This window comes from Polypterus senegalus, chromosome 4 (assembly GCF_016835505.1).
Source record: "Polypterus senegalus isolate Bchr_013 chromosome 4, ASM1683550v1, whole genome shotgun sequence".
In the NCBI taxonomy this organism is placed as follows: Eukaryota; Metazoa; Chordata; class Cladistia; order Polypteriformes; family Polypteridae; genus Polypterus; species Polypterus senegalus.
The window spans coordinates 144,895,088-144,921,084 of NC_053157.1; the positions used below are offsets into that span (position 1 = coordinate 144,895,088).

Here is a 25,997-nt window from a genome sequence, read left to right on the forward strand (position 1 = left end):
GCATCTCCATGTATGGCCATGTACAAGCAAAACTGTATGCCTCCAAAGTCTGTAGATATAATTCCTTCTGACCATTACAGTAGTAGTCAGAAAAACTATTCGAACGCATCTATTCAATGGTTATTGTATCTCTGTGAAACAGAAAAATTGAACATTCAACACGCCCTAAACCTTGGGAAAGTAAAGAAGGGTTCCTTTTATCTTGACGGCTATGCCGTAGTTAAAGGTGTTCCGACAGCCTTTGAATTTGCTGGTTGTTTTTATCACGGCTGTCCCGAATGTTATGATTTAAACAGTACCCATCCTTTAACCAGTATGACTTGTCCGGCTATGTATCAAACGTTTATTAGAAAATTGGAAATACTTAGGACAAAATTTAATCTAGATGTGTGCGTGCTCTGGGAGCATTCTTGGGAGAGTATGAAAAAACAAGACCTCAGGCTACAAAGTTTCTTAAAATACTGTGATTTCCCTCAACGTATACAACCCAGGGACTCTTTGTTCGGCGGACGTACCAACGCCATAAAATTGTAACACAAGGCAGTGGGGCCCGAACAGATTCACTATTATGATTTCACTAGCTTGTACCCGTTTGTGAATAAAACAAAAATGTACCCGGTCGGCCACCCCACTATCATTTTTCAGCAGTTTGGGGATCTCAGGCAGTATTTTGGATTAATTAAAGCCACCGTCCAGCCTCCACGTGGTCTCAATTTTCCAGTCCTGCCTCTCAGGTTTTGTGGGAAATTAATGTTCACCCTCTGTCGCACCTGTGCGGAGACAGAAGCTCAGATTGTGGACTGTCGTCACACAGAGGATGAGAGAGCTTTAACCGGTACTTGGTGCAGTGTGGAAATAGCAAAGGCCATTGACAAAGGGTATAAAGTTTCAAAAGTATACGAGATTTGGCATTACCCCGAACGTACTTCTGAGTTATTCTCAGATTATATCAAGCTTCATCTAAAAGGCAAGCATGAGGCCTCGGGCTATCCTGTCTGGTGTACGGATGAGGCTTACCGCGACCGTTATATTTTAGATTATTATCAGAAGGAAGGTGTACGATTGGACCGCGATAACATCGCCGTAAATCCAGCCAAGAGACAGATTTCAAAGTTGTTTTTAAATTCTCTTTGGGGTAAATTTGGGCAAAAACCTCTCCATCTCACTACTAGCTTAGTCAAGGACGGTGAGGAATTCTTGCAATACATTTTCTTAATGTTTCTTATTTTGAATTTATCGGCGATGAGATTGCTCAAATACAATGGAAGTACACCGATGAAAAGTATACCCTACCTGGTAGCGTTAATGTTGTCATTGCTGCTTTCACCACGGCCTATGCACGGTTAGAGATGTATGATTTACTGGACAGTCTGGGAGAAAGGGTGTTGTACCACGACAACGACTCGGTCATTTTTACTTCTCAGCCTGGTCAGTACAATCCTCCTCTGGGTGACTATTTAGGAGAGCTCACCAGTGAGTTAAATCCTGGTGATTATATTACTGAATTTGCTTCAGGCGGTCCAAAGACGTACGGGTATAAAACGGCACAAGGCAAAACATGTATGAAGGTAAAAGGTATCACCATCAATCACAAAAACCGGTAAAATTATAAACCTCGAGTCACTAACCAATCTAGTTCAGAATTTTGTGACGTCTCATGAAGCCCCTCCTCAAGAGTTACTGGTTCACGGTAAGCAGATCCATCGAAATAAAAAACATTTCACTTTAGAAAACAGACCACTCAGGAAGAAATTCAGAGTGGTGTATAACAAGAGGGTTCTCCTAAAGATTACAACACAAGACCTTATGGCTACTAAAAGAGATTTTGACGCCCGCCTTCAACACCCCTTCGCTAAAATTATCTCGGGACCCTCTTGTTCCGGTAAATCCTATTATGTGAAAAAATGATTGGAACATTAGAATCACGTTGTGTCTCACCCTTTTCAAAATATCATTTGGTTTTATAGTTGTTGGCAGAAAATGTACGACGAGCTGTCGGCTAAATTTCAGCAATTAAAATTTATTGACGGGCTCCCAAAGTCTTTATGCGACGACAAACTTCTCCCTCCTGAGAAAATAAATTTGGTTATTATAGATGATCTGATGGAATCGGCTAGCGAAAGCCAGGAAATAGAAAAAGCTTTCACAAAATATACTCATCATTGGAATCTGTCTATCATTTACTTGGTTCAAAATTTATTCTTTCAAGGAAAGAAAAGCCGAACGATTAATCTTAACGCCAATTATATTACTCTTTTTAAAAACCCCAGGGACAAATTGCAGATCACTACCTTGGCTCGCCAAATGTATCCGAGGCGTGTTAAGTTCTTTTTGGAGGCTTTCGAAGATGCTACAAAACTACCGTACGGGTATCTCTTAGCAGATTTAAAGGCACAGACCCCTGACGAACTGCGTTTAAGAACAGGTCTGTTTCCGCCCGACTGGCCAGTCGTGTACACCGTGAAAAGATAAAAGAAGGTGTTCTGAGTCAAAGTTACATATTCTGTCAGCATGTCGGCCAGAATAAGCAGAAACTTAAAGCCTCTCAAGGCCTTACTCCGTTGCTCTTGTCGCCGCCGTAAAATTCTTATCAACGCCTCTTCTGACTATTTAATTAATGCTTTGTCCGAGATAGCCTGTAATACTTAACCTTAAATAATAATACTGTAACCTTAAAAAAGAAGAAAGCTATTCTGAACCAGAAAGGAGGCTTTTTGGGAGCTCTTTTAAGCGTTGCCGTGCCATTCATATCCAGTTTACTAGCTTCTACAGCATAAACATGGAATACGCTCAAAAAATGTATTTGGTCCCGCAGCAACAAATGTCTCTTTTTCAGCAAAAGAGTGCTACCCCGAATGAACTCTTGAGTGCCACGGAAACTGAACTGGACAAAGAAATGAGAAACGTCCTGCAACGCTGTGATATAGGGGCTGACGAGAAGGTGAAGCTTTACACTTCTATCTTGCAGAGATATCTGACGCTAGTTAAAAAGGCCGATAAAGAAGCTAGCAGTCTGACGCTCGTATTACCAAAAGAAGAAAATGCCGAGGGGGGCACTGGAACAGTCAAGGTGCCTGAGGACAAGGTTTGGCAAGAGGTTTTGAGAAGCGCGCCTGTAAAATCAAAGAAAAATGTTGAATTTGTTTTACATAAAATGTCCGTTAATCCTGATCACGCGTTTTGAAATAATCGTGGAGAGCTGTTGTTAGAAGGTAAACCTTTGGTCGGATCGAACATGGTGGATTTGGTCCGTAATCTGACCGCTTCTCATACAATACCTGAACACAGGAGACCGCGGGGGTGGAAGGAATTTGTAAACGCCATGGCCGGTTTGAACATTCCATTTTCTGTCGTACCTAATGATGAAACGAGAGAACTTGAAAGTTTTAAGCCCCCCTCCCTGCTCATCAAACAGAAGTTAGCCCCTACCGACTGAAACCGAGAAAAAAAAGACTGGAATGGATTGCTTATTAATTTGTAAAATTATTTGTTTATTAAATACAATTTTATCTCATTACAGAGTGTCTTCATCCTTTAACCGTCTATTGAAATATTTATAGGTCTCTGATCATTGCACGCAAGTGTAATGATAAAAACAGAGTCCCGGTGAAGGAAGCCAGGAACGAACAAATTTAGAGACCATAGAGTCATTACTGTTCACGTCCTCAGAATACTTTTTTATTACAGAGGTGTACGGGAGACCTTTTCCTCTCTGATGCAGACAGAAGAGGCAGTGATGAACGCATTTGTCCGAGAACCAACTTTGAAGCTGTTGGTTATTGTAAATGATTTGTTTACAGTTTTTGCTTAAGAAATGGTAAATGTCTTTCGGGAAGTAGATAAAGTCTGGGGGATTTCCATAGGAATCACTCCCCCTTTCCGTCTTCTGTGAGGTAAATCCCCAGCCAGTGTTCTCCGGGTTGGGTTTGACGGTGACTATTCACTACAAACATAGCCGGCAAGCCGTTATTTTTTTCCGGTAGTTGATCATACGCCAGCACACCGCGGAAATATCTTTCGGTGTAGGGGTCTTGGGACAGTTGTTCTGATAATTGTTTTGTATTCATAGTGTTTATTAGTAGTCATACAGAACATTACGTCTCTGGTTGATTTCAATGATATTGTCAAAGACCGCATATACTATTAGATTGACGGTCCGAGGGAGAGGGACGCGGAAGCGTAATTCAAATCTCATGTTCCAGTTTTAACTAATGAAAAATGATCGCCGCATTCTTGATCAGGGGTTAGATCAAAAGCGAAAAGAGTATATCCTTGCGAGAACTCTGAACGGCTGATAGCCAGAGCTTGATCCTTCAAATGCTTACCAGTGGCCAATACCAGGTTATAATATTCTCTGGCACTATTGCCGCTTACAAAGTCTGGTTGAAAAGGTTTGGCAGGAATCTGTTCACCGTCCATGTACAGAGCCAGGAACTCTACATCATTGCGTTTGAAATTGAACGGGTTCTGTATATAAGATCCCGAAAAGGCCTCATTATCTACCATGCCAATCACCACATACTTTGGTAGTTGACCCAGAAACAGGTTTTCTTGATTGCATACTCGGATCCCCACGGGCATACTGAAAACTTTCATATTCACCCTTTTCACAGGGTATTTAGCATTGGCTGATGTAAGGGCATGAGCGTGCCCTAATTTCACGGCCGGTGAAACTTTTACTTTTTTTACAAACAGGGAGGCTGATGTTATGATTACTCTGTAACGTTCACCGGACATTAAGCAGAATTCATCTTTGTTCCGAACCATTTTAATCTTCACGTCTAGGCCGTTCAATAGTAGTTTTTCCTGGAAAAAGAGATCTGTATATATGTGCCCCAGAAGTTCAACAGTCCTGCTACCGGCTGTATAGGCGCTTCTGTTATTAAAACCGATGTTTTCTCCGTCGGGGTCTGTCTCTTTCAATTTGTTAAGTGTATCTTTGTAAAAAAAGTCCTGTAGCAAACTGAGAATGAAGAGTCTCTTGGCTGTAATTTAGCAGGCCTTCTAAGACAGCTCAGTAAGGATAACAATTTGAACTCTGGGATATTAGACGGTCCCCCAGGGTGACATCAACTTGGGAAAACAAACTGGCTATAGGGTAGTTGACAAATCCGACCTTTGCCCCGGCAGGTATGTTAGTCCCGTCAGCAGAAGGTGTAGAAGAGTGTTATTCAAGTCCAGGTAATCTTCCCCATTTCCGGCTATGAGAAATTCTAGCGGAGCTACTTCAGAGAGGGCTGAGAGTGGTGGGACTTCAGCGTATATACTTTTATCTACACTCGTTTGAGTGAAAGGCACCGTAAAGAGATCCATTTCAGTTTTGACACACTCTTCGGACATTCTGTGTACGAAAGCCATCTTTTCTTAAAAAATGTCTCTCTTCTTTTTGCTTGCTTTAGTCTTGTTCCTCTTCTGACGACATTTAGATAATGCTGCAAAAATAGTGCGCCTGGCCTTTTTAGCTGGCGAGTCCTGACGCGACCCCAGTGGTCTCTTGCGTTTGGTCTTTCTCATGACCATCAAGCCCGCTCCCTCCTGCTTTTCTAGGACTCCACCTGCAGCACTGGATATAGCCCCCGTGATCACCTCTTTTACAATATTTTTAGCCGCGAATTTGATATGTGGTTTTCCGATGTCAAAGCCTTTTTTCACGAGAGGTAAAGCTCTTCTAAACAATCCTCGAAATATACCTCCAATCCCCCCACCATATATTACAGGGGATCCAGAGAATCCCGGTAAGCCGTTACCCGCTTGGGTCTGATAATATTGGATGTAAGGTGTCGGGTCCTGGTAAGACCTCATTGTTTCAGTCGTGCATACAATGCCTGACGGGTCTGAAATGCAACTTCACTATCACCTTACCAAACTGAAATGGCACATTTTTGTTCTGATCCGTCTTTATTTCAATAGTCACTGTGTCAAAATGATTCTTGCTGACCGGCGCATAATGCGGTTTGTCATATGTGATGGTTGTAATTTTATTCACCTGATCCTCTACATGAACACACCTCAAAAGGGGTATGTAGCTGTCTCCGACTCTCTGATGAGATACCATATCCCCTACGCATAAAGTGTAAAAGCCGGCCCCGATGCTGGCGGGGAAAGGAGCCTTATAAGTTAAACCCTGAGTCTGATCAGGATGCGCTCCTAATATTCGACCCAGCTGTCCTTTTAAGTGTATAGTTTCATCCTTTTCACCCGGTACCACGTAGACTTTTCGTTCCACAGCATTATAACTGAATTTCGCAGGGTTCTCAGAAGGGACAAACCCAGCTGCAACATCTGTCAAAGTGGGCAGGCTTAAGGTTGTTGAATTCATAAAAGACAGTAGGTCGTGAATACCTTCGTAATATCCGCATGCAATGTAGTAATGTTTTTTTACCCAGGGAGCTGAAACGTAGAATTCGTTATCCAATTTGTCTATGGTGTTCCACGTATGTGGGTACTGAATTTCGGCTAGACCGACTTCCCAAGAACCTTCTAATTCTATGGGTTTAGCAAGCTTCGTCGTGAAATTGGAAATTGTGTTGTTAGGGAAAATATCTGAGGAAGCGTTGCTCGGAAGTGTCACAAAAAACTTTTACGCTCCATTGTATACCTCTAGAGAATGAAGAGTTGATTAGGAGCCCTGTGGATTTTATTGAACATCTTGGGCGTGGCTCTCCGGTATCCAGCTGTTAAATTTTTCTGGCCAACCGAGCCATTTGACTAAAATGAGTCGTTTTTTATTCTTAACTTTCCTAGCCAGTATTTTTTCGATCCTGTAAACGTCTGTGGACCCGACTTTAATTTTCTGTAATTCTGGGTCGTAAAAGGATCCTACAATCTCTTCACCATCGTAGTCTTTCAGTTTGTACACCACCGGTGCCCTAGGTACAAGTTCAGATACGGTAAAGATTTCATCTGAAAATGTTTGTTCATAACCTTTCTCAAAAGGATGTCTGGTTTTAGACACCCTAACCGTGTCTCCTACTTTGAACTTAAACAACGGCGGCCCCGGGGGTTTGGCGACGGCGTATAAATTTTTGAAAACTTTCCAGGAATTTAACGTGTTTACATCGGAAGGAGCCATTTTTATGCTTCGATGATAACTTTGGTTGTAAAAGTATACTAGATCCGGCAATTTATCGATGTAGGTTCTCGTGTTATAAGCGCTGAAATATTTCCACATTTTAGATTTTAATGTCTGGTTAAATCTCTCCACCACGGAGGCTTTTAATTCGTTTCCTGTGGTGAAATGTTTTATTTCGATCTTCTTTAACAGCTTTTGAAAATCTCGGTTGAAAAACTCTTTCCCCTTATCGGTCTGGAGTTTCTTTGGAGTACGCCCGGCACTCAGAATGTCTTGGAAGGATCTCGTCACTTCCTTACCCGTTTTGTTCTTCAGGGGTCGTACCCACGTGTACTTAGAAAGTACGTTGATACATGTTAACAAATATTTATAACCCAGATTATGCTCGGACACATTTGTCATGTCCGCTAAATCCATCTGCCATTGCGAGTCTATATCGGATACTGTGAACTTGAACCCGGACACAGTTGGTTCCACCACACACTTGTTTATTTACACTATATTTACAATATTTTCACTCAGTGCACTTCCCAGTGCCTCCAGCACCGTTCCCCCAACTGTCCAGGCCTCACAAGTTCAATGCCTTCTTGGCCGCCTCCCGTCCTCTCTCTCTCTCAGCTCCGTCCTCTTCCGCCCGACTCTCGCCAATGACTGGAGGGAGGCGGCCCCTTTTATAAGAGCCCGGATGGGCTCCAGCTGCTTCCCGGCAATCAGTCCTAGCCACACCCCAGTGTGGCGGAAGTGCCGGCTGCGCACCCGGAAGCCGTCCAGGTGTCCCCTGTCGTCTTCCCCCCAGCACTTCCTGGTGTGGCGGAAGTGCTGGGCTCCAGGGTTCCTCAGGCACCTGAGCGCCGCCTGGCGGTGGCCACGGGCCCCTACCGGGTTGGGCTTCCAAGCCCTCTACCCGTGGCCCCCAACATAACCAGGACGGATGCCCCCTCACGGTCTGGAGGAGGCACAAGCCCTCCTTTGGTCCTCCTGGGCATCCCAGCCGGGCTCCTTCCCCGGCCGGGGACCACACGGGATATTCCGGCATCGGGGCGCCGCCTGGCGTGGCCACGGGTCCCTACAGGGCTGGGCATCCAAGCCCTGTACCCGAGGCCCCCAACATAACCAGGACGGACGCCCCCTCGCGGTCTGGAGAAGGCACAAGCCCTCCTCTGGTCCTCCTGGGCGTCCCGGCCACAATACATAAACCTTATTTCTCCTAAAATGCCTTCTAGCGGGTTTGTGAATTGTATTAGCATATTGACCGGATAACCAATCCGACACCTGTTGGTCATTATTTTCTGACCCGAAACCTCAAGAGCTCTTTTCAAAGAGTCTTTTCCCCCAAAGCTACCAGGATTTGCCGGGTTATAATAAACTTTATTCAAGTAACCCTCCATCGCCGACGGTGAAAGAAAAATGTCAATGGTTTAAAAATCAAATGAGGCTTTATTGATAATTTTCAAAGCATTATTAAAATTTCAAAACAGCAGTATTAAAAACATTATTAAAACATTTCATAGCCCCGGCACATTGAGTTCAGACACTTCGTCTGATTTTTCTATGTCATACTCCCCGTAAATCCCCAAAGGTGCATCGGTCATGTCTGGTACAGAAAAATACATTTTAGAGAAAGCATCGGCTATTTCACGTATTTTCGAGTAAGATGGATTGTCCATGTTGTGAAAGGCCTGTACAATAGCCTCGCTAATAGAATGTTCATTTTCCAGTTCATCTACAGCATTTTGAACAAATGAATGAACCTTGTGAAAAGGCGGAAAGATGTTGAAGCATCCCAGAGTCTTTATGGCCAGGCTCCTGAGCCACGGTTTGCGGAAAACTGTCAGAACCTCTTGAAAGCGGCCAGCCCTATAAACAGAGTACGGTTCAAACAGACACGTATGCTGCGTCTGGCTGGGGTGATCTATGAAACAACCTTGACAGGTGCTTTTTAGGTCCCGATCGACTATTATTTCCAGCAGAGCCGCAATCAAACTCTTGATCAGTTTCAGAGTCTTTCGAAGTGTTTCACCCAGGGCCCCGTCAGTTTGTTCAATGTCCATGCCCTCATAATCAGAATCCTGGGACGATGGCTTTCAAGAGGCCAGAGCCTCTACCAAGTCGTCCACAGTCTCTTCTTGATGCATGGTCTGCATGGCTATCTCCTCAGCGCCCGTCAGGCTCCCCAGAGTATCCTCAGCAGGGACAAAAAAGTCAGGTACTGTACGGTTCTCCAGGAGACTGTCCAGCCAATACATATCATCAGGAGCGGGTAACTGAGGTTCGGGCCAATAGATCTGGTCATTTGAGGACATCAGAAGATCCGGCCAAGATGGTGGGTCTGAAGGAGAGTTGTTAGGAGCAGAGTACCCAGAGTTAGGTATGATGTCGTCGGGCCAAAACAGGTCGTTGACTGCCGCTGTCTGTTCCATAGACCAGCAGACCTGATCAGGTACGTAGCCGGTGGGGTGCTGGTTGTTACCCGCCCAAAACACATCGTTGTCTGTCAGCATCTGGTCTGCCGCAGAGTAGCCCGGCTGTAGGTTAGGGTCGATCATATTGTCGGGAGTAGAGTAGGCGGTGTTGGCTTGAAGGTTAGCCTGCCAAAACAAGTAGTCAGCGGTGGACGTATGTTCCATACTCCCGGAGCTTGGTTCTTCGGAGCGCATCAAAATGTTGAGGACTTCTGCCACCTCAGAGGCCGAGAGAACAGGGAGACGACCGGCCCAGCTAGCACCAGCTTCGGAAGGGTAGTTAGTTGAAGACATCTCAATAGGGTTTTAGGTTAATGTAGACTACGGAAAAGACCTCTGCATTTATCTCCACTCACTTAGGGGGCGGTTGACTCCCAGTTTTCTTCCTCCTCCTCCGAGCATGAATTATTCAACATGCTAAATTCCTCCTCCAATTTTCTTTTAATTCTTTTCATCTGGTCGGATAGTTTTCCTTGATAAATAGCTTCATCAATATTTGGCATAAGAGCTTTAAAAAAACTCCAGTCTTTTATAGAAAAATTTATTTCACTCACTCGCTCCTTTATCACATTTTCTTTATCTTCCTCTTCGTGACCGGCCTCGTTATATTCGGGTAGGATAGGCTCATTCTTGGAAACAGCGATCATGAGCTGTCCCTCTGCATTTCTTTTTACCTCTACCCGGCACAAAGCACAGTTAGAATCGTACCAGACAGAGCTGAAGCGTGGTTCCCGTAACTCCCGTAACGCCCTGTTGGCTTTCAGTTTCTTAGCAGCGTTCACAAGACCGTCCATTCTGTTTGCTTTTGTGTGTCGTAGCGTTTTCACTAAGTGACTAGAATTTTATACAAGAACTCTTTCGTCTCCTCCCACAGTCGGGGTTGGGAAGGGGTGGAGCGATACGCCTCTCCCTAACCTTATAGGCAGATAGAGAGATAAAGGCGTAACTCGGGGGCGTGAGTATTGTTAATGGGGAGTGACAAGTGTCTGGTTTACGAAAAACCCACCCTAAAAGGCGGGGTTTAGAGATGATCAATTATGACGGTAGTCCAACCCCGCAGGGTATAGTTCATATTTTTATAGTTTCATATTTACATAAATTATATTTTCATAAATTATATTTTCATATTTTTGGGGCGGGGCTTAATGTCATCCATCATATTTGGGGCGGGGCTTAAAGTCATCAATCAAATTCACATCTCTTTTGACAGTTGCTGTCTATATGTACTACTCACACACATACAGCACATTGAAGATCAAATACAAAACAAAGCATTTAACGTGCTACTTTAGTTACAATGGGATTTGAGAAGCTAGTAAATTAAACGATTTTATGAAGTTTATGTTCTACTTTAATGACAAAATAAACTACATGATTAAAGTGGATATTTCGAGACTGAAGTTAACATTTCGTGCTTTCTTCCTACTCTGTGCCTTTTTTTATGACTATACTCTAATAAGCTTCCATATGAGACTCAGACGGTGGGCTACATCTAGCCTTTTCACGGCGACTTTGATATGTGACAACTTCTTTTTTATGTCGGGCACTGTGCGACTTTGTGAACTTGAGCTTGTTTCTCCAATGCACTATGTCACTCGATCAACTTCCTTTTGTTGCTTATAACACCGTATAAACCAACAAATAGTATGTTTTTCTTTGCCTCCACTTGGTATTCGCTGAAATTCTCATATTTTCCCTCTTGCTTTTGCCATTGCTTTTTCACAGAACGCTGAGCTTAAGGTCTATTTATATTAATTTGCATATTCAAAGAGGCATAATTCTGGGTGGAGACTGGGCAGGACAGAAGGCGCATGTACGTGTGTTAGTTTTCACGCTAATCGGGATTTATGGAGCGGAAGAATGCGGAAGTTGGAGTACGCACAGATTCCTGGATCTGGAATTTTCTGTGCGTAAGCATATTTCGGCTTTTGTGCTTACGTAATGTTATAGTGCGAATTCTACGCATGGCATTATACATGAGGCCCCAGGACTGTCTGATTTAACGTAAAATAGGACTCCCAGTCATTGCTTAAGATTAAAACATTACCAAGATATGCACCTGAATATTTAGGCCGAGAATGTAATATTGCATTCCTCATATGGTCAAATGTTAGCAACAAGCTGGAAACCTAACAAATATGTAAAAAACACCTGATGTGAAAAATTCAATTTTCTCATAACTGGTTTCTTCAAAGGTCACCTGCCAATACCTAAGATAGGTCCAAGGGAGAGATGTAAATCATCTATCCTAATTTTTTTTAAATTTCACCCACAAGGTGCATTGTATATGCACCAGATTTAGAAATGTTATTAAAAAGTCTAAAATCTATACAAAAAAAGTATGGTTTAGTTTGGTTTTAGGACCATTACAATTGGACTACTCCATTTACTTTTTCTTTCACGAAGTATACCCATACAAAGCACTTGCTTTACCTGCTGACAAATGGCTGTCCTTTGAGGTTAAGGAATCCCGTACGGATGCATTTGAATCTTAACATCAAGCTCCATTATTATTTTTATTTTAGTAAGACTATTTTTTCCAAGTAAAGCTGAAAATATATCCTGGGTGTTTTGGATACATACACCCAGCTGACTTTTTTGTTATATTGTAAAGCAGTTCAATATAAATCAAGGGATAACATGATCAGACAATAACACACTAGTAAGACCTCATCTGGTGTACTGTGTGTAATTCTGGTCACCATGGCAAAAGAAAGACATACCAGAACTTAAAGCTTTACAGAGAACAACCACCAAGTGTATCCATCGAGGAGGTGGAATGGAATTTGGCTCCAATTTTGGGTATCCCTTCTCTTTAAAAGTGGCTTGTGCCACTGTCAATCTTCTTTCCAACTTTCACAAGTTGCTCACTTATTCCATATAACATTTTATCTATTGAGAGAGTGAATTTCTACTGATAATTATGATTTTCATAAATTTATTATATATTTTGTAAGTGCTGTGTTGGACCTTTTCCTGGCCATGATGCCATAATGGAAGGACAATATGGAAGGAGGCAAACCTGATTGGGATGGAATTGAAGCAAAATCTAAAGTAAAGAGATAAATTAATGGTCAATGGTGGAGAGTTGGTGCATCCAGGGCAGTTTCTAGATGGCAATGCTCAGCTGGCATGTACCCAGTAGGGACACCCATAGGGGTGTACCTGAGGGACAATTCTGTTAGGGTCCTTGGACATGGATGAAGAAAAGAGGAGTGTTTATTGAAAGACTGTGAAATTGGTCTGAAAATATGTCAATTTGTGCAATAAAACCTTTACTTTGCACCTGGAACTGTTTAGTGTGGTGTCTCTGGCTCAGTGGCACCCCCTGTCTTTCACAATTGATTGTACTGAATGACTTATGTCCTTGTTATCTGTTGGCTTTTGTTTTTAGCACTCTTAGGAAGCATTTTAATTAAAGCCTTTTGACCTGTGACCCAATCCTGCTGCTACTTTAGCAAAAGGAAAAGTATTGACAAGAAAACCAGTACAATCTAGTGTAGCAGAATTCTGGTAACTAGCAAGGGCATGATATGTGAAACTATATCATGCTCTTCCGTAATTTACAAGTGAATTTAAGAAGTATTACCAGTATCTGTACGTGTCATATCTTTCCATGTACTGAGTGGCTCCACGTACTTGTCAATAAAGGTATCCTTCACATGCTGGACTGGCTTCATGATTTAACTTTGATAAACCTCTGAATGATATTCAGCAAATCTTGATGCTAACCTCTAATAGAATGTTGAGGATCAATTCACTAGTTTGGAAGTTTCCTTGGCAAAAGAACTCAAAAAGGTACAAAGTATAAAGAACAAACTGCTGTTTCAAAACATCATTGGCATCAATCCTGTATTAAAGGACACCATGAAAAATTGCTGTTCATCTCCAGTTAGCAACATACAAACAAGACAGCCCTATCACCTTGATCCCACTACATCATTGTAGCAATTTGCTCAAAAGTAAATAAAAAACACTCCACATCATATGCAAGATAATTTTCTGTAGCCAATCTTTACCATGTGTTGGGGTTCTGGGGCACAAGTTTCTTCTGGTTCTGGCAGAAGGGACACTTGACGAGCATAATATTGCTGTTGATCCATTTGTACAACATTTGCTCTTACTACCAACTGTCACATCTGGCTTATCAGTTGCACAAATTAAATTAATAAGTTTAAAAAGAAAAAGCTATTTCTAAGGACATACTTTATTCTTGAAGAAGCAGGAATAGATAAGAGTTTTTAAGCAACAAACAAAACATAAAAGAAAAGTCAACTAAATGCAATAAAACATAACTCTGTTACAGTGTTTTCAGACATACAATTCAAAATCATATTCTCAGAGCTACCCCACTAGGGACTGGTGGGGAATGTCATGTTCAACATGGAGCAAAAAGACAGGAGCCCTCTATTACCATGAGATACGAGAGTTACACATTATGACATTTGGCATGTAGCTGATCCCATAACTTTCTGACTATTGTTCGTAAGAAAGTGTGTTCCTTTGAAGAAAATCTATATTTTCAAAGCGAAAGCATGTATTTATCCATCCCTTATGCAACAATATAAACACAAAATGTTTAATATTCATATACATCATCATCATACAGGGTGTTTGTACACTGTCAAGCGGGTGAAATGATGGTTCCTCAGTGTGTGATACCAATTGTCAAATATGAAGGAGGAAGTGTGATGGTCTGGGGTTCTATAGCTGGAAGCAGAGTTGGTGACTTACACAGACTGACTTACATTTTGAATCAATAGTGTTAAAACAGCATTAGTATGAACCATCGGTTTCCCACTGACTTAAAAGAGGAGAGTTTGGGTTCTTCCAGTTTAGCAGAATAAGTCTGCATGCCAAAAGTGTAGTGAATGCAATCATTGTTTGTTTGTCTTTCTCCATTTTAAACCCATCTGGAAGAACCCCAAAAACAGCTGTTAATGGGTTAGGAGGGATTATGAGACCAAGGCTGTCTGAAAGGTATTTAAAAAGTTTGGTCCAGAATGATATTAATTTGCTGCAGGCCCAGAACATGTGACCCAGTGAGGCTGGGACTTGATTGCAGCGTTCGCAGGTTGAATCATGCCCTGGAAACATTTTGTAGACTTTTAGACGCGACAGATGTGCTTGATATATAATTTTGAGTTGTATAATTGTATGCTTTGCGCATATGCAACTCGAGTGAATTCTCTGCATTGCTACTTTCCACTCCTTTTCTGATATATTAATTGAGAGATCTTTTTCTCAGTGTCCTTTTGGATCTTTGAAATGGAGGGACTGTAAAATAATTTTATATATTGCAGAGATGGTGTCTGAGTCCTTGAGATTGAGCAATATTTTTTCCAGCATGGATGAGGGTGCAAGATAAGGAAAATCGGGAAGGTTCTGTTTAACAAAGTTCCTAATTTGAAGATAGTGAAAGAAGTGTGTAACTGGAATGTTAAATTTGGAATGTAATTGTTCATAGGATGCAAAGATGTTGTCTATATAAAGATCTCTAAGCAAGTTAATCCCAAATTTTTTCCAGATATTAAAAACTACATATGTTCGGGAAAGTTGAAAGAGGTGGTTCTCTTGCAGAGGTGCCACAGATAAAAGCATCTCCGTCTTAAAATGCTTTCTACATTGGTTCCATATTCTAAGTGAGTGCGCACAATTTTGTTATTAGTATATTGCCGATAACTTGCGTTTCTTGGGGCACAGAGCAGGGAATATAAAGAAGTACTGCAGGAATTTACTTCTATTGTGGACCAAGCCTGTGTATGTTCTTCTATTTGTGTCCAGGTTTTTATCGCTTGTGTATTTGCTGCCTAGTAATAAAACTGGAAGTTAGGTAGAGCCATGCCACCTTCTGCCTTTTGTCTTTGTAGGGTCGCTCTTTGGATGCGTGGATATTTTGAGTTCCAAATAAATGAGGTTATTGTTGAATCTAATTGCTTAACAAATTATTTATTGATGTATATTGGGATGTTTTGAAATAAAATAAGGAGCTTATGAAGAATATTCATCTTAACAGTGTTAATTCTTCCAGCTAGAGTGAGATATAGGGTTGACCATCTATGCAAGTCTTGCTTAATTTTTTCCACGCAGATGGCAAAATTTTGTTGATAAAGAGCTTTATGTTTACTTGTGATGTTTACCCCTAGGTATTTAAACTGTTCTGCAATGATAAAGGGTAGAGTGTCTAATCTAATATTATATACTTGAGAATTCACCGGAAAGAGTACACTTTTATTCAGATTAATTCTGAGACCAGAGATCTTTTGAAATTCTGTGAGTGCTGTTAAGACTGCAGGGCAGGCACAGAATTTTGTGTGTCTGATATATACAGTACCATATCATCTGCATATAGGGAAATTTTCTGTTCCAGTCCTTCTCTGATAATCCCCTTTATCTGATCAGTATTTCGACAGTGTATTGCCAGTGGTTCAATGGCGATTGCAAACAGTAGCATTGGGCATCCTTGTCTAGTACCACATTCTAGTTTAAAGTAGTCTGAACAAATGTTGCTGATACAAATTGAAGCTTCTAAATTGGTATACAGTAATTTGATCCATGCACAAATGTTCGGGCCAAACCCAAACTTCTCCAATGAAGTAAAAAGGTATTTCCATTCAATCATGTGAAATGCCTTTTCTGCATCCAATGATAATAATATTTCTGGGGTGTTTGATTTAGTTGGTGAGTATATTACATTAAACAGGCGTCGAAGATTTGAAGATAAGTGTCGGCCCCTGATAAATCCAGTTTGATCTTGTGATATTACCGAGGGGAGCACTTTCTCCATCCTTCTAGCTATGATTTTGAGAGTATTTTAACGTCATTATTCAGAAGTGAAATTGGTCTGTATGATGCACATTGTAATAAGTCCTTATTTTGTTTTGGAAAAACGGTGATTAGTGCTTGGCGAAAAGTTTGAGGAAGAGTTTGGTTGTCTCTGGCTTCTGTAAATATTGCTAATAGGAGGGGGGCTAGTTGAGCGGAGAATTTCTTATAAAATTCTGCAGGATAGCCATCCGGGCCTGTTGCTTTCCCGCCTTGAAGTGATTTTATAGCATCTAGAAATTCTGATAACGCCAGAGGTTTATCAAGTTCCTCCGCACTAAAAGTGTCTATTTGTGGTATCTGTAATGTATCCAGAAATGCATTAGATTTTGTATTGTCTTCTTTAAACTCGGTAGTATATAGGGATTTATAGTAGTCTCTGAAAGTGTGCATTATTTTTTTGTGGTTGATAATTTTATCTCCGTTCGTGTTGGTGATTACTGAGACTGCGTTGCGCACTTCTTGCTTGTGAATTTGTTGAGCTAAAAGCTTATTAGCCTTCTCTACATGTTCATAGTAATGATGTCTCGATTTATAAATTAGTTGTTCAGTTTCTTTAGTTGTCAAGAGGTTTAGTTCTGAATGCAGAGCCTGCCTTTTCCTATGTAGAGCCTCGCTTGGTAGTCTGGCATGTTCTTCATCTATTCTAGTAATTTCGCTTTTTATCTCTGCTACTTTCTTGGTTTCTAATTTGTTTTTGTGGGAAAGATATGAGATAATCTGTCCTCTTAAGAAGGCCAGTCCAGTCTTTTTGCAGCCGGAAATGATCCTTGCTTAGTAAGTGGGTCTCCTGTAAAAATACTATTTTAGCGTTTAGACCTGTTAAGTGAGAGAGTACTTTCTTTCTCTTTAATTCGTGATTCAAGCCTTTAACATTCCATCTCACGAAGTTAACTGTCCCATCATGGAGACATTGATTCTGAGTTTTTGATGTCATTTTATAGTCTTAAATGGAAGTGAGACAGCTTCGGCCTTAATTTCCTATTTCCGCAAGAGTTATTGCCATCTAGCCTATTATTACGTTGGTAGTTATAATTATAAAGATTAAAAGGATAGATTAGGTATAGATCAAGCCTGCTCTCTTTCTCTCCCCCCCTTAGCCCCCCAACCACCCTTTTTGCCTCCCCACGTGAGGCTAGAACCCACTTTACACAGTCCCGGTCCGCTGACATACCCAGAGACAGAGCACATCCAAAGCAAAACAAGCCCCCACGCAACGGCATTTTAGGGTTAAAAAATAGAGATATCTATTAACATTATAGTCTAAATACTATATGCATAGGTATAATGTTGAACAGTCTCGTTTAGGGTAGAGAGAAAATAATTAGATAAAAAAAGAGAGAAAAAAAAGTAATTAAGCACAAACGTCTATAACTGTAATTAAAACATAAACAGATAGCTCCAGAGTAATAATGAGAATATATAATGATAAAAATCCGTATTTTAAACAAATAGATCAGACAGATTATTAATCCTTGCCATATCATTAACAGCCATGACTCACTATTATGTATCACATTAGTCCCAGGAATACTGGGAAGATCTTTTTGACCAATATTTGATTTCACTACAGTAGAAAAAATGTCGCGTGTGCGTTTGGCTGTTATACCAGCAAAATGTGTCTACTTTGATGAATCAAAATTTCAATAAAACTTTGTACATTTAATGATTCCTTGAATTATTTTTTTTTATTTGCCATTGTTTATTTGTTCTATGCCTTGATGTTCTTTATATGTCAGATCAATTAAGCAGAAAACAGCTATACTTATAATACTTAAAAGGAGAATATACTGTAACAACAAAAAAGTTGAAAACAGAATTTCAAAAAAGCTAGTAAAATAACCATGATTGGCTATTTATTGATATTGCACTGTGATCTTAAGGTTTTAACTTTTAATAATCCTATGTGAGTATAAGTGATGCTGTAAATATTGTTTTACTTTTGGTAGACAGATCCATTTTAAAAGGGCCATGCAGATATATAAAAAAATATTTCAGAAAAAAATGTACTGACTCACTTAAAATTAACAGAAGTATATATATTATGATCAGAAAATGGATGGAAAGGTAAGTCTAAAGTATACTACAACTAAAAGAAAATATTCAACATGTACTGTAGGTGTTAAATTTAATTCTAAGAACTGCAAACTCATAAAAAAGGAATTGAAGCTGCAACCGAAATGGAACAATTTCTACAGTTTCCATTGTTAAAATGCAAAATAAATCCTGTGACATTCAGCACAATGTTTGTATTTCATATACTTTTTTACCACATATGAAAAACAGATTCCACTGTTATATTTGCTTCATATGATAGCCATGCTGTGGTTGTTTTTTAGTCTTCAGTGATGGCAACTTATTACTGAATTATTGAAAAAAACAACAGATCTTACTAAATAAATTAACTTTTATTCATTAGCACTGTTGCCTGTTGTAAATCTCTAAAGGAAAATTTGGTGTTAGACAATCCTTCTAATAAATCAAATTATAACTTTTAGAAACACACATGAGCACGATTCATCACTGAACAAAAGAAATTCTTGTAGTAGCAAATACATATTAATTATATGTAGAACACAACAAGCATGTCAAATAACATTGTTTAATCATAAAATCAACACAAGATCCAGAAGCCACACTGCCATCTATTATAAATCTTATTTATCCAATTGAGGGTTACAGTGGATTGCAAAATGAAAGTTTTAATGACAAAATAAATCAATATTTTTGAATTGATGGATACTTTAGGATTAAAGATTAATTGTTAAGTTTTCTGGAAGTAATTGATAACACTTTAACAAAAATTTCACACATTTGCTCATTTTGACATTTTGAATGTATAACAGACACATGAGCTACATGAGAATTTTTTTTTTTGACATGAACGTTTTTCATATTGTTTGCAGTTGTCCAGAACTGGTTACTGTTGGGTCTTGATTAGTTTTAATCTTCAATTTGTAATTTTTCCATGACAACATGACATGACACCACTATAAACTACATGGGGTAAGTAACATATAAAACATATTTCTGGGTGGAGTGCTCCTTTAACTATGTGAAGTTCTTTTTTGAGAAGTGGCAATGCTGAACAAAGGACAAAATGTTTGTATGTATGATACCACCTCTCTTTTGGTTTATTTTCTTTTTCTGGTGGGCAACTTCTCCACTCATGGCTGATTTGGACACAGAAAAATTCTTGAGCACCCTTACCACCCTTACTTTCCAAAAGGAAACCTGAATATACTGTATTTCAGATACATTTATGCCAGTCTTTTTCAGTGGTCTTAGTCCCAGCACAGTCTTTAGACCCTTCTTCTGACTCTTTAGGACCGAGTACAGCCCTTTAGTCTTAGGCTGAGTGACCAGCTGATTAGTTGATGCTGATGTTTAAACCATTCCACTCTGCAAAGCCAACACTGTTTTACATGCTAGGAACACTCTAGTTGTGAATACCTTGATTTTTAAGGCTGGAAAGTTAACAGTTTGTTTCTAAAAGCTGCTTAAAACAGTGAGGAATATTTTTTAACAAGATAAGTTATTTCACTAAATAAAAGAAAGTTAAATAAGAATTTATACTAAAGATAATGACAGCAATCAAATTCTGCCAATGATCTTTTGAAAACTACTACAAGTGCATTACTGAATATTTTCTATTCTCAACACTGAAGCCAGAATCAATATATGTAATTAAACAAGGTTTAGAAAGTAATAGTCAGTTATAGCAGAGAATGTACAGTATTCACTAATATTATTTGCTGACCCAACATTCCATAGAGTTTGTTGCACCTTTTTGTTTCAATTTTACCTTATATTTTGTGGCACAACAGTCTGAAATGTTGCCTCAGAACTCAAGGACATGACATACAAGTCTTGCCCAATTCATTATGTATAAGGCATTTGTCTATCCTCTCCACGACTAGTGGGGTGTTCTCTACAGTTACTTCAGTTTTCTTCCCATTTCTCCAGCTGCAAGTGACTATGATTATATATGAGTGTGGCCTGTTATAAAAAGACACCATGTTCAGAGCTGCTCATTGCTAGAGTTTAAAATAGACTGATGGATGTTCCTAATGTATCAAATACAAAATTCAACACAAGTCTTTTAAAGTCAATGCGTACATTTATTATATATGTGATCCCATTTAAATATAGCTGCATTACAGCAAAACAGTGCAAACAGTCTATTTTGTAACAGTTCATTTTTGAGCTGCATATTAATTAAAAGTATTTTCATTAATGTATAATACCTACCTAAACAATTTTGTAAAGCACAAGTAGAAACTAGATTACAAAATCTTACCTGAAATGGATACTTGTTCTGGCATGGGATAATACTACCATCATTCTTCACAATTTCAACACATTTAATCTTGTGAATGTCAACTGATCCCTTTTTGAATCTCTTCTGTGAAAGTAAACAAGAGCAAACAATTAACTATAACTAATAATTACTACAGTATTACTGCTATTATTGAAATGCATCAATATATACTCAGATACTAGTTTGTTTGTATTCACATATTTGACACTTACTGTATTGTACTCTACACATAACTGTACTATTTATCTTTGTTTCCCCTTTAATCAAATAAAAGAATGAGCTGCCTCTGTTCTTTGCAGACGTAATTTCAAAAATGGTATGCAAGATGTAAAAGGTTAAGTGAATAACAAACATATAACATTGTAGAAATCCAAGAAATGTTACCTGTTGGAAATGAGAAGGATCTAATCTATATACTTGGATATCTTAAATTAAATATTTTAGTTTCCATTTAAACTGTAGTGTGTTTGATCCATCCCAAGCTAAATAGGTCCCATTGTAGAAAAGCGCTTCAAGTATTGCTTCAATTTATGGAATAGGAACAACAGTGAACGATATAAAACGTGATGCTGACAAAATTGAAAAACGTGTCGAAAATGGAAACTACTGACAGTAATGTAATTCTGTATTAATGTTAATGTACTCCTACATTGTAATTTTCTTTTTAAACTCTTATGTTTTATTAATATATTGTGATGTGCAGACAGCTTGTGATGTGCTGTGTGGGAGCAGAAAGGACACAATGCTATATAAGTGATAGGTCTTGGTGAAGGGCTTTGGTTCTGTTAGGGGCAGACACGCCTCTTTGGAGATGAGTGAAGGGAGAAGTTAGGAGAAAAAGGAAGGTATGACAGAAGGAAATTTTGAGAAGGAAGTCATGCGAAAATAAGCTGGAGTGTTTGCAGTATAGAATATATATGTGATCCTAGAATGTGACTGACAGGAGATAATTATTGGTTGGGAAAGGTTTCTTTTATTGCTTTGGCAATGTGCTCTGTAACCCAGATAATGGCATATAATACAGGGCACCATTTGTTATGCAATGAAGACTCCAAGTAAACCAAAGTAAACTCTAGTACCTCCGAGTTGTATTTGCTTATTATGTTGGTCATTACAATATTATATAAGTTAATTCATTTTATTAATATTATATTTTGTTAATCTAGTATTTTTTGGGTAAATAAATACAACTATTCACTAAACAAATCTACTGTATATCATTTTTAAAGTAGCTGTTTTGTTATCCATCTTTTCCCTAATCCGTCACAGGCTCAATCCTGATTCACTTCCAGTTTAAGCAGCTAATATCTATAGTAAAAGCATTTTCATGCTAAATATTTCATTGATACAATTTCACCATTCAATCTCAAAAATAATGTTATCTTAAATAAACTATTATTATTTCTGTGAGGCAGTACCAGGATCCTATAGCTGGAACAGCTATAGAAAGGTCTGCCAATGAAGATCTGTAAATTTCTTTTCCTGAGTATGCTTCAAAAAAGTCTTAAAAATATGTTGCTAATTGATACAGGGAAAATTTCAAACTATAATATCAATGATGTAAATATTACAGTATATTTAATATAATATTACATATATGTATTACTATATGGATTTTTTCAGATTTTCATTGGATTTATTTTGTTGATTAGTTAGAAAAATAAATGCAACATATTTAATATCAAAAATATAAAAAGTCAGTGAGGTAAGCTGAAATTTTTTTGTTATATTTTATAGTTTGATATTTTTGCCATTTATTTTACTTGACTTGAAATTCCTTGTATTTAAAATGTTCTAATGTTTCATAAATCTACACTTTTTGTAAGAATTTTGATCTTTTTTGTAAGAATTCAATTGAGGCAGCAGTTTTATGTAAGTCATTTTGTTAAGTGTGTTCCTGTATGGTAGTAAAGTGTTTATTTGAGCAGTTTTAGCAGGATGGTACATTTTTCAGGGGTGTCAAACTCCAGGCCTGGTGGGCCGCAGTGGCTGCAGGTTTTCATTCTGACCCTTTTCCTAATCTGTTTTCATTGCTAATTAACTTATTTTCCCTTAATTTTAACAGCCCTGTTTTTAAGGATTCAATCCTCTGAATTGATTCCTTTCTTCATTAAATAACAGCCAAACAGAAATGAGATGTGAAACGAGCCGACAGATGACCAGCTAAATTAGAACATCAAAATTCAGCCAGTTTCACGGCAACCAATTTCTTAATGAGAGGCCAGTTCTTCCTGCTAATTAAGTCCGTTATCTAATTCCATGGCTTGTTGCTGCTCTCATTCTGCCACAGCAGAAATTTCCAAAACTGTTGATTTTTCTGTTTTTTCTTAGAACACCGTCAAGATGTTTTGGTGACCTGAGTGATCAGCCTTACTGAGACCTTTGCGTTTCTTTATTTTCAGATATTGTGTGATGGGCACAGATGAGCTGGTCATGAAGCGGCTTGTTTTGTGTCTCATTATTGTTGGCTGCTAATTCAGGAAAAAGAGACAACTAAGGGGCCTGAGTCAATTCAAGCAAAGCAAAAGAAGTTAATTAGCAGCAAACACTGCTCACTAGTGAAGAAGATGGTTAGAATGAAATCCTGCAGCCACTGTAGCCCTCCAGCCCCCGAGTTGACATAGATGATCATTTTAAAGAAGTGCATTGTAATAAATTACTCATTTAAAGTTTAGTAAATTGTTAACACTAGAACTACCCATGCATATTTTCAGTACTTAACCACCAGGCTATGCCAAGCGGAGTCTAAATCCTTTTGTTCTCACTAATGGCCCACTCAGCTCTGCATCAAGATAACACATCTCTATTGCCACAGCCCCCAAATGCCATAGATAGCCTAATACGGCTTGAGTGAATATAAAAATAAATAATTTCTTGGTTCACAGCATATGTTGTTTATATATATTTGAAACGTTAGCACATGTTTTCAATCAAAAAAAAAAAAACTCTAAGGAATATGTGAAATAGAATTTCATGGTGATACTTTATATAATTCTCTTTTTGTTTTATTGTGTGTGTATTTTCCAATTTTGCACTGCTTCTAGGAGCGAGAATTAGATTGGAAGATTATTATCTGTTATTGGTATTATACGATGGATGTTCAAAAAGTGTATGCACTTCTTTTAACACTAGAATTACCAGAGCCTACAAAAAAACTCGTAAATCCGTCCCACCTTAAATCGCTTCTTAAATCCCTTCACACCTCTCCGCCAGCGTCCTTTGTCTTCTAAATGTGCTGATAAAGAGAAGCTAGAAGCAGCCGGCTATTCCATCCCCCCACCAATTTAGAACATGCACGAACTTCTCCAAGTCCATGCCTTGATTGAGTATCTGGGAGTGATGTGGAGTTTTAGAGTGGAAATAATAGATCTTTATTTGGAACACACGCATTTCATGTCTGTTCCGTTTCTACAGTAATCTGTGTAAACTCATTGTTAAAACAGAAACGTTTTTTATATTCTAGTAGATGATGACAAAATGTAGGCATAAACTATATCATGTATGAAGCCTGAAGTCCAAATATCAAAGAAATATTTTCACAAAAGGTACAAATATAAGACAACAATTGCGCTTTTATTCAAAAATATAGCTGCAGAAAAAAAAGCCGCCTTAACATGTGACATTGAAACCCTCTAATTACGATCGCCTTTGTGGCGCAATACATTCGGCTACTGAGTGGGAATCAAAAGGTTGCGAGTTCGATTCTGCACTATTCCATTTTGAGAAGTAAACTGTTCTTAGTCTTACTATTTTAGAATAAAAGCATACATTTGTTTTCAGTCTGTAACAGCCGGTGTAATTTATGATCCTTATAAAGGTTAGCTTTGTTTTGTTTTTTTTAATTCACTTTTCATTCTCTCAGTTGCATTCAGAATCAATCCATACAACCCCATCTGACACGGCTATTTTCACATAAAGATGCGCTATAGCTCTGCAGTGTACCACGATGCATACTAACGCACCCCCCCCAAAAAAGGGTTCTGACACACAAACGCTGTTGAAGCTACCTTCTCGTATCTCACTGTCACTTGATTTTCTTTTTATTCAGTTTTATTGAGTGTTCCTGCCAGTCCCCGCATGTTGCTGTATGCTGTTTCTTTTGTACTCCAGGACATGCAGAGGAGAGAATGGTAAAGAGCAGTAACTTCGGCGCTATATGCAATCATCAGACACTCCCCATCTGCCCGTGTCGTTCAAACACAGGAACATATGTTGGTGTAAAAGTATAACAAAAGTGCACTTTTATTCAAGTGCACTTTTTCCATTGCCTTTTCCTGTAAGAAGCAATGTACACACTTCTCTCTATGCTGTGGTTTCTATTACACACCTGAAAGAAAGAGGCAATAAATGCAATATTATTTGAAAACGAACAGCGTCAGATCGGGTGTGAATTTATGCAGGAACTGGAAATTCTCTGATGTGGGATCAGTTCTGTATGGTTGTGGGCGTGAGTGGTGGACATAACTGGGAATTACTGTGAATGTGCGTGGTGTTTTGAGATAATGAATAGAGCTGCAAATTACAGGGAATTCTCAGATCTGACGCTGTTCGTTTTCAAATAATATTGCATGTACTGAACTATTTTAGAATAAAAACATACATTTGATTTCAGTCAGTCTGTAAAAGCCAGTGTAAATGCATGATAATTGTAAAGGTTAGCTTTTTTTTTTAAATTCAGTTCCATTCTCTCAGTCGCGTTCACGATCCCCCTCCCCCCAATCTGACAATGCTGTTTTCACATAAAGACACGCTATAACTCAAATGTAATTTATTTGGAGACGCGCTATAGTTTGAATGTGATTTATTTGGAGATGCGCTATACTCGAATGTCATTTATTTGGAGACACGCTATACTTGAATCTTATTTATATAGGGAAGAAAGTACAATGTCAGGTGCTCATTCAGTGTAATAGGAACCACAGCACAGAGAGATGTGTACACACCAACAAGTACACATGTCGTGAATGTAGGAAGGGTGTGTGGGAATTGTTAATATTTGAATGTGATGATTTTATATAGCACGGATCGGAAATCAGCCTACTGTAACTTGCTTTATTTTTTCTTCACTTATAGTCTAGAATAAAAGTACACTTGTTTTGTTATACTTGTACACCAACATATGTTCCTGTGTTTGAGCGACATGGGCATGCTCAAAAAAATAGACGTGTAAAGCCACAAAAAGTGCACGCAGGCACTTCAGTTCGCAAGCATTGGTACGAGAATGCAGTCACAAGTACGCTTTATGTGAAAACAGCATTCTCAGATGTGTGGGATGGTAGGGAAGGATCCTGAACACGACTCAGAGAATGAAAAGTGA

The 25,997-nt window shown here is 39.0% G+C and overlaps 1 protein-coding gene across 2 annotated transcripts in view; it reads right to left on the reverse strand.

The window, feature by feature from the left end:
* The window catches only part of tec (tec protein tyrosine kinase), a 281,624-nt gene that overhangs the window by 185,225 nt on the left and 70,402 nt on the right, over nucleotides 1-25,997 (reverse strand). For both annotated transcript variants that reach the window (XM_039751403.1, XM_039751404.1), the window contains one exon: nucleotides 20,660-20,764. In XM_039751403.1, coding sequence (XP_039607337.1) covers nucleotides 20,660-20,764 — 105 coding nt within the window. The remainder of the gene's footprint in view (nucleotides 1-20,659; nucleotides 20,765-25,997) is intronic.